The 14,543-nt window shown below is 36.9% G+C and overlaps 1 protein-coding gene across 1 annotated transcript; it reads right to left on the reverse strand.

Moving 5' to 3' along the window:
- Window positions 1-9,909: 9,909 nt before the first annotated feature.
- LOC147506686 (GDSL esterase/lipase At5g33370-like) lies at window positions 9,910-12,348 on the reverse strand. The gene is made up of 5 exons (XM_086558738.1): window positions 11,985-12,348; window positions 11,614-11,741; window positions 11,196-11,438; window positions 10,510-10,762; window positions 9,910-10,419 (listed from the first exon to the last, which is right to left on the reverse strand). Exons 1-5 carry the CDS (start codon window positions 12,226-12,228, stop codon window positions 10,187-10,189), a joined length of 1,101 nt encoding a protein of 366 aa, XP_086414864.1. The 5' UTR covers window positions 12,229-12,348; the 3' UTR covers window positions 9,910-10,186.
- Window positions 12,349-14,543: the final 2,195 nt, after the last annotated feature.

The raw sequence follows: 14,543 nt of genomic DNA on the forward strand, positions 1-14,543 counted from the left end.
TTGGGCTTCCAACGCGCTGCCCTAAATTTATTTGTCAAAAATCGATACCATTTTACTCAAATTTATAGAAACGGTTCGGACTGTTAAAGTTTAGCAATCCCACTGTGGGATGACCCGTCTGACATAATTTTATTTTACTTTATTTTTTTTATTATTTTTTTAATAAAATAAAGTCTAAAGATGGCGCAAAGTCAAAAAATTATTTGTTCCCCAATTTGAGAAGGAAAACTTTAACCGTTTGTAATTAAAAATAGAAATAAAAACAAAAATGCTTTGAAACATATGATGAAAATTGCATTTATTTTGTATCGATTTTTGCTTGTGGAAGTGTCACAGCCAATTTAACAATTGCGTTGATGATGCTCTAACTGAGGGTATTCAACTTTAAACTATAAGAAATTATTTTCATCTTTTCAAACTATAATACTACACAAGTCCTTTATGTTTTCCTCCCCACACTTTTTTAGGTATATATATTTACCAGAATTTGAAGTCAAGTCTGCAATGGCAATGAAACCTAGTACATGAGGAACCATGTTCCAAACCAGCATCTCAATGTAACAAATTGATTGATCCTCGATGTATATACCCCATAAGTATGTAACAAGTGGTTTTTTTCCATTATTTATTTTTATTTTTTTGCTCTAATGAAAATAGTACTAGATTAGTATATTGTGTGGGCTACTCCATCTTTATGAGTGCCAAAAGTAGGACATTTTACCTCCACTAGAAGAGTCTTCTATTTTTGGTTCTCGACCTCCAGGCCCAGCATGCAATTGCGAGGTACACCAGCCACTACAATAATGCATAGTATGAAATTTTGAATACGCAATAGAGGATTCCGTACAGCACAACTATAATGATGTCTTGATTAAGATCGAGGTCATTAATCTAAAGTGTAGATTACAAATTAAATCATTTTAGACGTTGGTAATAATTATGTGATGGACTTGTTTTAATCTCATGTATTTGGCGTTACAGAATAATATGATTAAGTTCTGACTGTGGATCCCATTGACCCTTAAAAGGGCACCAAATATATTTGCTGGGATATTTCTCGTGTTTGTACTTCATCAGTATCTGCTGGGTATCAACCAAAAGAAATGAATATGTTCTAACTCCGTAGATGGAGGAAAAAGTTTGGCTTCCCGTTTGCCGCATTGCAGTCAATGTTGTATGAGAAGATTTGAAACTTTCCACCGTTCCATATTGTTATGGTGCAGCGGAGGGAACTTAGCTAAACAGTAGAGAGCTAATTGGACGGTTAACAGTAAAACACTGCAAGCTGTCTTAATGGAGCAGAACATTGAGATGCTGAAAAAGAAAATCACCACCACAACTTTGGCAGTGGTGGTGACAATTTGTGATTTGATAGCATCCTTAATCTCCTTCTGAACTAGTATCATCGTCTCCTTGACCATCCAAGATTTCTCAAAATTAAACTTTGCACCTACAGTAAAAGGAGCCATGCATGGTAGGAAAAAGTGTTTTAAATTAAGATTTTGGCGGAACGAGTGTTGAGTGTTTTTAATGAACTAATTCTATAGTTTGTTCGTCGCAGACATTGGTTTACCCGGCCCGGCACAAAGAAGCGTGTCCAAACGTTTGGTCCCTTTGGTGCATAATGTCTCAAAGCAGCTTGCAAAGAATGTGGACTTCGTACCGTTCGTAGAGGTAAGTGTTTAGTGTTTTTTTACTATCTTCAACATGATCCAAGTTACTCTTGTAGAAGCATAAGTTTCGTGGTTTAATGTTGAGAATCAAACCATTAGGGTAAATTGAATGCTTGCAAAGATATCTGTACAGCATACTAGCTATTAAGATGTTAGGAATGCCAAATTCTAGAAATTCTCGTATGGCGATAACAAAAACAATTAGAGGGTGTAGCCCTCTGATCATCTTCCAAAACCTTAAATCGTTTTCAAATTTTGAGTGGCGTGATCTAGTGGTTAGAAATTTCTGATCACTGTCAAGTGTTCTGTTGGACTCAAGTTTTTAAAAGAAATTGCGCACATGAAAGAATAATTTAAGTAGAGTTGTCTTGGCCTCTTGGGCAGGCAATTAGGCATTTTGCGGGCTAGAGGTTGAGGTTGAGGTATGCGGCTATGCCCTCAAATTCCCACCATATTGTGCCATTGTGGTCCGTGTACTATGTTTCAAAACTTTTACCTTAACGATGTATGACCCCTTCGTTCTACGAACCCACACATTAATTATCACAGCGGTCCATATTATGTAGCCCTCCAATCATTCGCAGACTATTCAAATGAAATCATGTAAAAGTTCGCCTAATTGTACTTTTGTGTGTAGGGCTTCTTTTTTGTACCCTCCTCAGTCCTCACAATGTTCACATTCATGCATTCATGGTTAGATTACCCAAAGAAATTTTGCACTTCGTGTAAAATCCCAATTATATATATGGCCCATTGTTTTTAAACATTTTGCAAAAAGGTTCCATTAATGGTTTGTCGCTGGATGCTTGGAGCTTGGATGTGATTTTCTACCCATAATAAGACTATAAGAGCCAACATTTATGTCTTTTAATATAAAGTGGTCCTATTAGATGCTACGTGGCTGTATAATGTGTAGATTTATACATCCACATTGTTGTTGCTCTTTTGCGCATAAAGATGCAGTTTCATACATTTTTTACATGATATTTTTTGTAGAACAGCAGCAATGCTCACATACAATTAACAAATACATGGATTCTTTACCAATAAAAACATATACATTGAGGAACAACAATGCACAACATTACTACTAGGCCTGTTACAGGGAAAACAAAAAGAGCTGAAGTGCTGGCCATGGAGATGGTTGGTTCTTAGATAGAAGAAACACTTGTAGTTTCTAGCACAGAGTCTGTGTGAGACACAGAATTATTCCGGGCTCAACTCTGTGTCTCTAATACACTCAGTTCTAATGAAATTTATGTGGTATTATATAACAGATTTTGATTTGACTGGAACACATAGAATCTCATTCGATGTGAGTCGGATCAAGCGGCCGTATGTTCGGATCACCATCTTGCTGGCATCCAATAATCATATCCCTAAGTGTGCAATTGGATTTGCATTAATATCGATTGAAATATGTCTCTACCTTTCTAAATTCACAATTCAAAAAAATAGGCAAGTATTTTAATCAAGAAACCTAGTAATAATCATAATTAACATCAACACCTAGATATAGATGGCTGTTGCGCTGCCATTGGGCATCCAAATTATTGTGGTACTCATTCTAATTAGTTAAGGGGGTCGACGAGTATACTTTCTTTCATGATGACTAAAACAAATTAAAATAAATTGTTTAATTATATTGAAAAATTAAGACAACTGAACAATGGGCATCCTCAAGTCACTTCGGATTTTAAGAGCTAGAGTGGTTGCATTTTAGTACTTGTGGAGTAATGATGCACATAACTCTACCTTAAAACGCTGCTTGATTAATGAACTTGCCAGCTGAACTTGGTTGCTTGTTTAATAAACTGATACATACGCACTAACCAATTAGGCTACTCTATTACTCCGTTAGGTGTGATTCAATCATAAGATCGATGGCAACATGTATAACTAATCTCTACACTATATGATAGCCGGGTCATTCGGAAGCCTCCTCAACTCTCAAATAGGCAAATTTAAATCTCTTTATTTACTTAATTTAGAAATACTTCCCTCACTAAATTTAAAATAAGTCCTACTTTTATTAATATAATTTGAATAAGGTCCTTTTGTTTATTAATAATTTAGAAACACCTCTCTAATGTCACTTAAATTAAATAATTATCCTATTTTTCCCATTGAAATTAAAACAAGCCCTATTTTATTATTGATAATTTAAAAGAACCTTCCTAATCTCACTCAAATAACATAATTATCTCCCATTTTGTTTAAAATAAATAAATAAATGAGTCTCTCCTATATAATTACAATTACCATTTACAATTAGAATCCAAAGAAACCATACTAACTATCGGCCTGGAGGGACGGATTTCAAGACTTAAAAAACCGATGTGTAGTAAGGTTTGCATACTTGTTAAACATATATACCATGACTACATACGTAAATACAGATTTAAGTATACATTAATCTAACTGAATTGGGGTCCTATATGCTCAAGTGGTTCGATCGGCTCTTTTAGTAGGGATGGCATTCAAGTCAGTCAGTCCAGCTTCAGTAAGTTGAGGCATCGGCTCATTTTACACATTCCAATATTCGTTCAGGGTCATGTAGTAACACTAATGAGTTTAACCCCAGCTCAAGCAACTCAGCTGTGGCCTAATCACTATGCCTAAAAACGTAAATAGTTCTAAATCAATGTCTAAATCAATTGAATATATAACCTTTTCATAGTGTAGAAAATGAAAACTACATATTGGACATTTGAAAGTTTGGTATTCCCCATTTCCTATTCCTTGTTCTTCACAATACCATGGCTCCTATAAGGCACAAGCACAAGAAAAAATTTAAGAGAAAAGTGAAAGTAGTAAAAGGAATTGGAAAAGTGTCAATACTCCCTAGTGAAATTATGCGCAATATTCTGTCAAGACAACCTGCCATGTCCCTAGTAAGATTCAGGTGCGTATCCAAATCATGGTGAAATTTCAATAGCCCTTTTTTGTAAACATGAGGCATGTAAACCAACCAAGAAATGAGAAAAATGACCTTAAACTCATGATTAGATATGACTCTAACCTATATTTATTAGACTATGAAACATCTGATCTATCGGGTCGTCAAGATATGTCATCCGATAAGGAAGAAGTTTACCAAGACTTGGGTACTTGGCCGATTGCCATACTTTTGGCGCGGTCATGAGAATAGACTGTACTTGTGGAGTCCATGGACTGCAGAATACAAGAGATCCCCGCGTCTCCCTGTGTCTCTTGATGCCGGATATGGTTTTGGTTACAATCAAAACAGTAATGATTATGAGGTCGTGAGAATTGTTTCAAATTATGACTCCTTAAGAGTTGATAGCTAGATACCATTCACAAGTCGATATGTACTCACTAGACAAGAATGCCTGGAGAAGGTTTCCCAATATCCCTTACATGATTTTTCACTAAGGGAACGTAGGGAGAATTTGTTTGATAGCTAGATACCATTCAGAAGTCGATATGTACTCACTAGGCAAGAATGCCTGGAGAAGGTTTCCCAATATCCCTTACATGATTTTCATTAAGGGGACGTAGGGAGAATTTGTCAACGGTTCGATCTCTTCATTTTAGAAAAATTAATTTGCACAAATCCATTAAAATATGAATGAGTAGTATGTCTCCCAAATTACCCCACTTGAAGTGAAATAGGTTTTTTTTGAAACAGTAATTAAAGTGAGAAAAATCTTTTCAAAAGGATACACTTGTTCGAAACAATGTATTATGCCGAAAAGGTGCGACCTTTCGAAATGTGCACTGATTCGAAACAGTGTATCATGCCGAAAAAGTGTGACCTTTTGAAATAGACACTGATTTGAAATAGTGCTTTATGCCAAAATGATGTATCTTTTCGAAACATGTGACTTTTCAAAGAGTTGCTTACTTTTTTCCAAGAGTCACTGTATTGTTTCGAAAAGGCACCACTCACCTATAAATAATTGATGAATTTGGAGAGAAAGACCCGAGATCACACAGAGTTCTGATCTTTCTCTTCTCCCTCTGTTTTTAATCAAATACTATGTTGTGTTCGCTGATTCTATAGAATTGAAGTGTTAGCTTTCTACAGAAGAAAATCCGTTCTATCTTGGGAGACAGTTTCACATCAACCTTCAAGCACCGTGAGGGGGAAAATCTGTCTTAAGGACATAGTGTATCTACACTAGGCTCGGATTTAATTAAGAAATACAACTAGGCTCGGATTTAATTAAGAAGTACAAGACACTTACAAGACAAAAAGTGTAGTTTGGTAATTGGTAAATAGTAAGTACAATTAAGTTGTATATTCCTAACACTTCATTGGGTAGCATACCGTACTCATTGCCTTTGACAAAGGCGGTGAGAAGTTTAGAGAGGAGCCACAGTTTCACTACCGAGAAGGCAACTTCAATTGGAGATGAGTGTCACAGATGGGAGGCAACTTTTTATAGTTTACAATTATGAATGGAAAGCTCAGGCATGGGCGATGGAGGATTACAGAGTGAGGGAGTCTTGGAGCTTTCTGTTTAACATTGAGAAATATACCTATAGTACTTCAGTCTTGAAACCTTTATGCTTAACAAAGAATGGTCGGATTCTTTTGGTGGAGGATCGGGATGGCAAGTTTATTAGCTATGATCAGGAAACTTGTAAACAAAGATATCTTTTGGCCAAAGGCATTCCGAAATGTGTATGAAGCAAGAACATACTTGGAAAACTTTGTGGGATTTGGTGTTAACGAGTGACATCAAAATAGAATACTGTGATCTAGTCTTCAAAATAGCATCAAAGGAAGACTCTTTATGGTCTCGATGGGTGTGAACTCATAGTACCAAAAATAGGCATTTCTGGACTATGGAACCATCGAGGGACTGCTCTTGGGTATGGAGGGATATTCTTAAGCAAAGAGAGGCAGCCATGAAGTACACAAGACCTATGCTTGCCAACGGCAATACTACTTCTATATGGCATGATCCTTCATTCCTTCTCTACCTCTCTACTTTATGACACTGAAGCAAGGATCTGAGCTTACTAACTGCCATGATGAAGCTATGGTCAGTGCTCTTATAGAGAATGGTAGCTGGAACAGTCTTATACATAACTTACTAGAGAGTGATATCAAATCCAGAATACTTAATAACACTGACATTCACAACATGCTTGACAGTGACAAAGCTGTATGGATCAGACCCTTTCTCACAGTGAAATATTCACAGCCAAGTCAGCCTACAAAGCCATTAAAGGTGTGAAGAGCAAGGTCGTATGGTCTAAGCTTGTGTGGGGATCGTATGTGATTCCTAGACATTATTTTTGCGCCTGGAAACTACTATCAGGTACGGTAGCATGTCTACCCAAGATATAGGTTACTAGTTAACAAAGGCATCGATCACTCATGTCGTAGTCTATGTGGACAGAGCAGGGAGAACTCTCGGCACTTGTACTTTGATTGTCCTTATTCAAAAGTGGTATGGCAAACGGTTAAAGCACGTGGGAATGGGAAACACAATCTCCAACTCCAATAGTGAATGGCTTCAAATTCTTCAAGCATGCAAAAACAGCACTACTGAATCCGAAGTAACAAAAGCTTATGTCTGTGCCACCGTGAACGCCAGGAGCCAAATTGCAGGATTTTTCAAGGTAAATCAAGGCCTCCCCAGCTGGTTATGGTGAAACTTCTTGAATCCATGAAGAACTATGTACTTAGCTTTGTTAAAGAAGTTCCTGAAAGCATTAGTGCAAGGATACTTTTTGACAGGTTGGGTATTGGGATAAGGTGCACTACCAAGACTCCTATCTTGTGTCAACGGGATTGCCCTGAGATTGGCGCAACTAAACTAAATACAGATGGTGCTGTTCATGCTAATGGCAATGGATATGGTGGTGCAGCTAGAGATCATGAGGGCTGAGTGGTGTTTGCCTATACTGGCAACAACCAAACTCGATCTGTTATTATTCTGCGGGAGTCAGGCTATCGAGTCTGGTTTGGAAGGTTGTATCCAACTACAGCTGAGAAATATTCATGTTTGTTCTAACTCAACCTTGGCAGTTCAGATAGTGAAGGGAGGGGTGGATCCACCTTGGTACTGTAGTTTGGAAGGTTATAATCCTACATGCTAGATATGGGATTATAATCTCTACAGGTACTGCCATAACACTGTGTTGTTGAAGCCAGACAAAATAGAGATTATCCTGTAGGCTATTAATAACAGGTAATAAGCAGAGAAGAACACAAGAGAATTGCCCTAAACAAATGAGAAAACGTCTCTAATGTCTATTAAAGTTTAATAAAATCAAGAATATCCAATATTAGCCCACAAGCTGGACTTTATAGTTGCAAAACATTCTAAATCCGAATATTATTCCTACTAAGACTAACTAGATTAAAACAGCAATAACCTACCAAAAGTCTAGTCCAAATCGGGCTCAAAATTATTTCTGAAACGGTAAAAAGAAAAAAAAAATCTAAAACGATGAATTTGGAAGGGAAAACAGTGGAATTTGAGCCCGAAAATGGCTACCACAGAGCGTAGCATGGTGGTGACAGCGTGCACAACTCCGAGATCTTTGGGGTCAAACATGTGATTGTGATAACCGTAGCCAAAGTTATGGCCAAAATACCAAAACACAACCCAACTTACCCCAATTAGGAAAATATCACGATTACTTGCCCTTTTTGCGTTGATCTACCAACTCATGATACTTTAGTGCCATCAATGCACAATCTGACAACTCAGCATCACCTGACTCGGATCCTCCTGCATCAGTTGTCCATTAGGAACAAGGTGCAAATGCTAGAGCACTGTAGATTCAGCCACTGCTACAGGGAAATAAACCGGCGTTGCTCAATACTTTGCAAAGCTTGTTGTTGGCCGGGTACTCTGATTTCTTTTTCATTCCACCATTAGACAGTACCTTACACAACTATGTAACTGAGGATGCTCAGGGGCTAATCCATGTAAGATTTTGAATCTTTAATAATAGGTTTGGGTCTCATTAATTAACCCAATAATTTTCTTCAAAAAACGAATGACATAAATCTTTAGAAATTGATAGTGTTTGTACCTTATAGGAAGTAGTTAAGCAAGGTTGTTTTCTGTTTGATTGGGGTGCAAGTCATATGTTGGATGACAAGGTATGAACTCAAATTTGTCTGAAGGAACGAATGCCACATCTCCTCACTTTTTGCTTGATATGTTCTCTCTGCCTGAATTCTTGTTTCAGTAGTAATCTCATCTATATCTTTAGTTTTCTATTTTAGTTGTGTCGGAAAGCAATTTGTGTGTCTTCATTTTCTTGAACACAAATAGAAGGTATACGTATGCATCTCAAGCTACCAGCTTTTTTTTTTGGCTAGCATGAAATTCACCTAGAAACGAACATATACAATGATGAGTTCCTTGGACTGCCAATTTCTAATGCTGACGAAGTCCTTCTGTCAGAGACGAGACACCGACAAATTATAGATGCAGGGGTTTAAGAGGAAGTTGTTATGCCATGATACAGGGCATATTATTAGAGAAAAGCATGAAGATCATAACCACATATATATCTGCTTCATAAAAGTAAACAGATATGAACTGATTCGATGACTGTGGTAGCTTAGGTAAAGAAGAAAGGACAGCACCCTTGGCGAGCAAATAACATGATGGATGAAATAAATGAAATGATAAGACAGCTAGAAATGTTCTCTATCATGCATGTTTTCAGAGAAGCAAACAAACTAGCTGACACTTTAGCGGCGACTATACCCACAGCTAGCTATGTAGAGTTTACTCTTAGTTCTTTTTTAAAAGATGTAAAGAAGATTATTTTTGATGATGCTACGGGCAAAGAATATGTACGAATGTAACCAAGCCATTATTTATATTCAATAAAATAGGGACAAGGGACCTCTCAAAAATCCTGTTTGCCTTTCAAAAAAAATAAAATAAAATAAAAGTAAACAGCACCGAGTTAAAAAGTGTAAACTGTAAAGTATATAGATTTGCATGGTAATCTCGCACCAAGTTCTGTATTGCACGCGATGGGGTCTATTGATGAACAATAACCTGACTAGATCCATTTTAGTTATGAACTAGATACTTGTCTTAATATAGATAATGTATCAGCAAGATCTACTGACAGTCCTAAATATTGCTAAGAAATATTGCTCTGAAGCTACACTCTTCTGCTTTGGTTTTTTATGATCTTTTAGCACCAAATATTCTAACTCTGCTTGCTGCAGCGATGGAATTTGTAGCTATATAATATTACCACTACTTGCCAGAAGTACTTCTGAACACAGAACACATTCTTATTTCTAATTTGAAGATGCCCAAAAACTCATGAAAGTAATAGATAAAAGTAAGTACTAGCTAGTAGCCTTTCATTACTGTGGCACAACTGATTCGTATTGTGCATGAAATTTGCACACACTAACAAAGACACATTTTTTCCCCTTTCATTGAAGTTTGAAACTAAAGAAAACCAAAGACAAACAAAGATAATTATTAGATGAATTTACTGACAAACTCGTAGTATTGGGGATTTGAAGAAGAGTTTCCCGAAGCTTATTAGATCTTCGAATCCAAGGTCATGATGGTGCTGAGATTCATGGGATGCATTAAGTCAGATGATCCAGTAAAGATTTGTCTAACAATCACCCTGTTTGCTTTCTCACTTGGATGGAATGGATCCCAAAATGCATACAAATCTCTGTTAGGACATAGGTTCGAAGCTGCATTGCAGAGTCCCAGTCCATTATGAGGGCCTTGCCCACAACATGCTACCGTGGATGTGATAAAGCCTGACAAGGAATCATAATAGAAAGTGGAAGTCAATAAGAAGTTTATAACCTGAGATTATGAAATTGGACTTGTTGTGTTTCTCAACTTACCAAATGCTCCGGGGTTAGTGATGAAGTTCAAGGCCATCTGATTAGTATTGGCGGCAACAAATGTACCTGCGCCCACTTGACTGTTGATTTGGTTTATCATTTGTACTAGTTGGGGGTTGTACAGTGCTGCAGCTCTTTGTAGATCCGGAGAGCATTGACCATTTATGCCCCTTTGGGCTAGTTCTGCTGGAACACAACCCAAGGGTCCTGATCCAGTCACAAGAACTCTACGCGCTCCCAGATCGTAAAGCCTCTGCAGTACAAATTTGTTTAAACCAGTAAAAGAAATGGTAACGGTCATGAAAGGATGTCATACTGCATATTAAATTTTTGCAAACTAGGCATGGAAATGGAATTTTGAAGTTAGTATTAAGAGTGCTTAATTCAGTTCCAAAATTTTCAGCTCATTTCATGCATTTGTATGGTTCTCAGACAGATACTACTAGCACAACTTTAGAGTAAATTCAATTTATGCATGGTCATAAAAATGCTGTGATGCACATGCAAAATAGATGTTCATCATATGTCATCCCACCAGCTTGCTAGACTAGATGAATAACGTTATGCTTATAACTCAACTGGTCCTCACTCATTCACGCATGCACCCTCTAAGTATGGCATACCAAGGATAAAGAGATGATGGCGACAAAATTTAGAAGAAAGAACACCAATAATTGAATTATTACCAGTAGTACTTTCTTATATTCGGAGATCACATAGCGAACGTAATCTGGGAGAGCAAATTGGCGAGATCTTACAGAGAATGGGACTAAGTAGTAGTTGTTAACAAAGTCATTTCCACCACAAGTGATGAGAACAAGTGCTTCGTTCACCAGTCTTTTGGCCTGAGCTGTGCCAATGAGTGCACCCACTCTTTGCTGATACTGCTGGAAATACTGAATTTGCTGGCCAATCCTGATTATGTTTACCTGCATAATAGTGTGTCATCCATTCCGACGTATTATTAGATAGGTTTTTTTGGCGCTAAGTGAGCAAGTTGTATTGATAATGTAAATATACTAAGTACAGTTCCATTTTAGGTTAGCATTATTAGATAAGGTTCGGTGGTGTGGGTATTAGAATTTGAAATGTGAGGCTTCTTACAAATTGGATTCCAGTGTCGTTGAGGACTCCAATCCCAGCAGAGGCAAAGTTAGCACCAACAAGTAGTCTCCGTCCAGTGAGCTCTGGGCTTAAGTATGGCATAGTAGGTTCTTCACCAATTGACTGGCCTGATTTACATAATTATGGCATGTGTTAGTATATATAACATAGTTCTAAATTTAAGTAATAGAGCACTTTCAAATAAATTATACTAAAAAGGAAATTGGAAAAAAAAAAAAAAGTTACTAAAGTACTTGGCCTTTGCTCAAACTTTACAGTCTACGTACTATAGACACAAACTATAAATGTACTCCAATCAAAAGAATCTCAAAATCTAAAATGCAGCACATGAAAAATGAGAGATATTTTACTGATAATATCAGGGATGTTGAGTCCATTGGAGAAACGGCCAGTTGCACGATGAGTGGGATAGTCGATTCCATATGGATAAGCGTCAGCACGAGCAGTTGTTAACAGATAGTTGTTGTTGCCACTATCCACAAGTGAATCGCCAAATACAAAAAATGCACGCGCCTCTGCTTGAGGAGCAAAAATGCCCAACACTATAACTACACTTATTACCATGAAAGCAACAAAAGCCGAAGAGTTCTCCATAGTGTTTTCAAATGTCCAGAATAAACAGTGTTGAACACAGAAATCTCTTGAACTATCTGTGTTTCAACACACTCAACTCTGACACGTACATTATGATGGGTTTGTGTGCCATTATATAGTATTTTGGTTGTAAACAAACACAGTTGCAAGTTAATATTTCTTGGGGGTAGGTTAAGCAGGTCTGTATGGAGGAAAATTGAGTACAGTCTGGCTATCTGCCCATCCCAGAAATCTTTTCCTTTAAAAGTGCAATTCTGCATTGATTTCCATATGGTTTGGGGGGGGAACCATCTAGTTGTGGTTACTGTGACAACTTTAGTTGCAAAATTATTTTACTAACTGAACCTGAAAGCTTAATATACTCCTTGAAACATTTCCAGGAGTCGCTTCTCCAAATTATATGATATTATCAACAAGGCCAGCATAGAAACATTTTCAAATAAATTAGGAACTCATATTTTCTACTTAGTATAATTCTTGAGATTCTAATGACGGACATTGTTTACCCGGTTTCTAACTGAGGGTACTCAACTTTAATAATTCGCTTTATAATGATTTATTCTCATCTTTTCAAGCTATAACACTGAATCACTGACACAAGTCCTTCACTCATATTTACCAGAATTTGAAGTCAAATCTGCAGTGGCATTGAAACCTAGTACATGAAGAACCATGTTCAAACCAACATGTCAATGATCCTCGATGTATATACCCCGTATGTATGTAACAAGTGATTTTTTTTTCACTAATGAAAATAGCAACTAAATTAGTATATTGTTGTCCACTCCATCTTTATGAATGCCAAAAAAAAAAAAATTTCCACTATCTAAAAAAAAAAAACCAAAAGATAGACATTTTACATTTTTACCTCCATAGAAGAGTCCTCTATTTTTGGTTCCCATCCTCCAGCCTAGCATGCAACTGGGCAAGCAGGGGCGGACTTGAGGTTTTGGGGGCTCAAGACAAACTTTGCAAATAGGGCCTATAGGACAAAATTAATAATTTTATTATGCAAAAATTTTGTGAGAAATGTGGTTCGATGGAGTCTTAGTGTCGAAGAACATGGTAATTTGAGACACTAGAGACCAACTTGGCTGAGCAAAAATAATAGTAGTATTGTTTTTTTTTTTGGGTAGGAAGGGGCCCCAGCCGACCGCCCGTCTCGCAATAATGCATAGTATGAAATTTTGAATTCGCAATACGGCAATAGGGGATTCCATACAGTACAACTATACTGATTTCTTGATTAAGATGGAGGTCATTAATCTACCTTAACGTGTAGATTACAAATTAAATCATTTTAGATGTTGGTAATAATTATGTGATGGACTTATATTAATCTCATGTATTTGGCTAAAGAATAATATGATTGAGATCTGACTGTGGATCCCATTGACCCTTAAAGGGCACCAAATATACCTGCTGGGATATTTCTCGTTTTAGTACTTCATCAATACAAACTGTGAAGTAGTATCAAGTTATCAACCAAAAGAAATGAATATGTTGCAACTAATTGTCCGGCTATTGAATTCAGTAGTACTAGAAAATTGTGCTCCCAAACTTAACTTTACCACCTATGTACACCATATTCCTACCTTTTCTCCCTTCCCATTAAATTCACAATCTAGAACACTTACTGGCACTTTTGGTGCATTATAGTCTTGTGCTCGCATTTAACACTATGGACAAGCAGAAAGTATCTACATTGTTGAGGATATCATAAACGATGATGATCAAAATAATCAGACCATTATTAGAAATACATTTGGCTTAACAAGTATTACCCCCGATTCCCTCCATATATTATATGATGGGAAATTAGGGTCTCTCCCCCACCTATATGATGGTAAATTAGGGTCTCTCCCCCTAATACCCCATTAGATGAGAAATTAGGGTCTCTTTCTCTCAACAAATATGTGTGTGTGTGTGGAGAAGGGGGAGACTCTAATTTTCCATTTAGTAGGGGAAAATTCTGATTAGCTTATCTAGTGGAGAGGGTAATACTCGTTAGTCGTTAACCCTTAGAAATATTGAACAAAAGAGAATCACAAAAATTGGTGCACTGTTATTAAACACGTATTGACATTACAGGTACCTGTAGTGATCAAGAGAAACTAACTACGATCAATAAGATTGAATTGCTAAAGGTAAAGGATAAAGATTGAATCGAACTAAAAATGAATTTTGTTATTGAAGAACAGTATCGGTTACAGTATTCTCTCTCTCTCTCCCTCTTGTTCTAGTTTTACACTAATGATTTGAACATAGTTGTTCCGAACAAAACTCGAATTCAAAAAGAATTCCGAATATATAGT

Source organism: Coptis chinensis, chromosome 4 (genome assembly GCF_015680905.1).
Source record: "Coptis chinensis isolate HL-2020 chromosome 4, ASM1568090v1, whole genome shotgun sequence".
NCBI classification, from domain to species: domain Eukaryota; kingdom Viridiplantae; phylum Streptophyta; class Magnoliopsida; order Ranunculales; family Ranunculaceae; genus Coptis; species Coptis chinensis.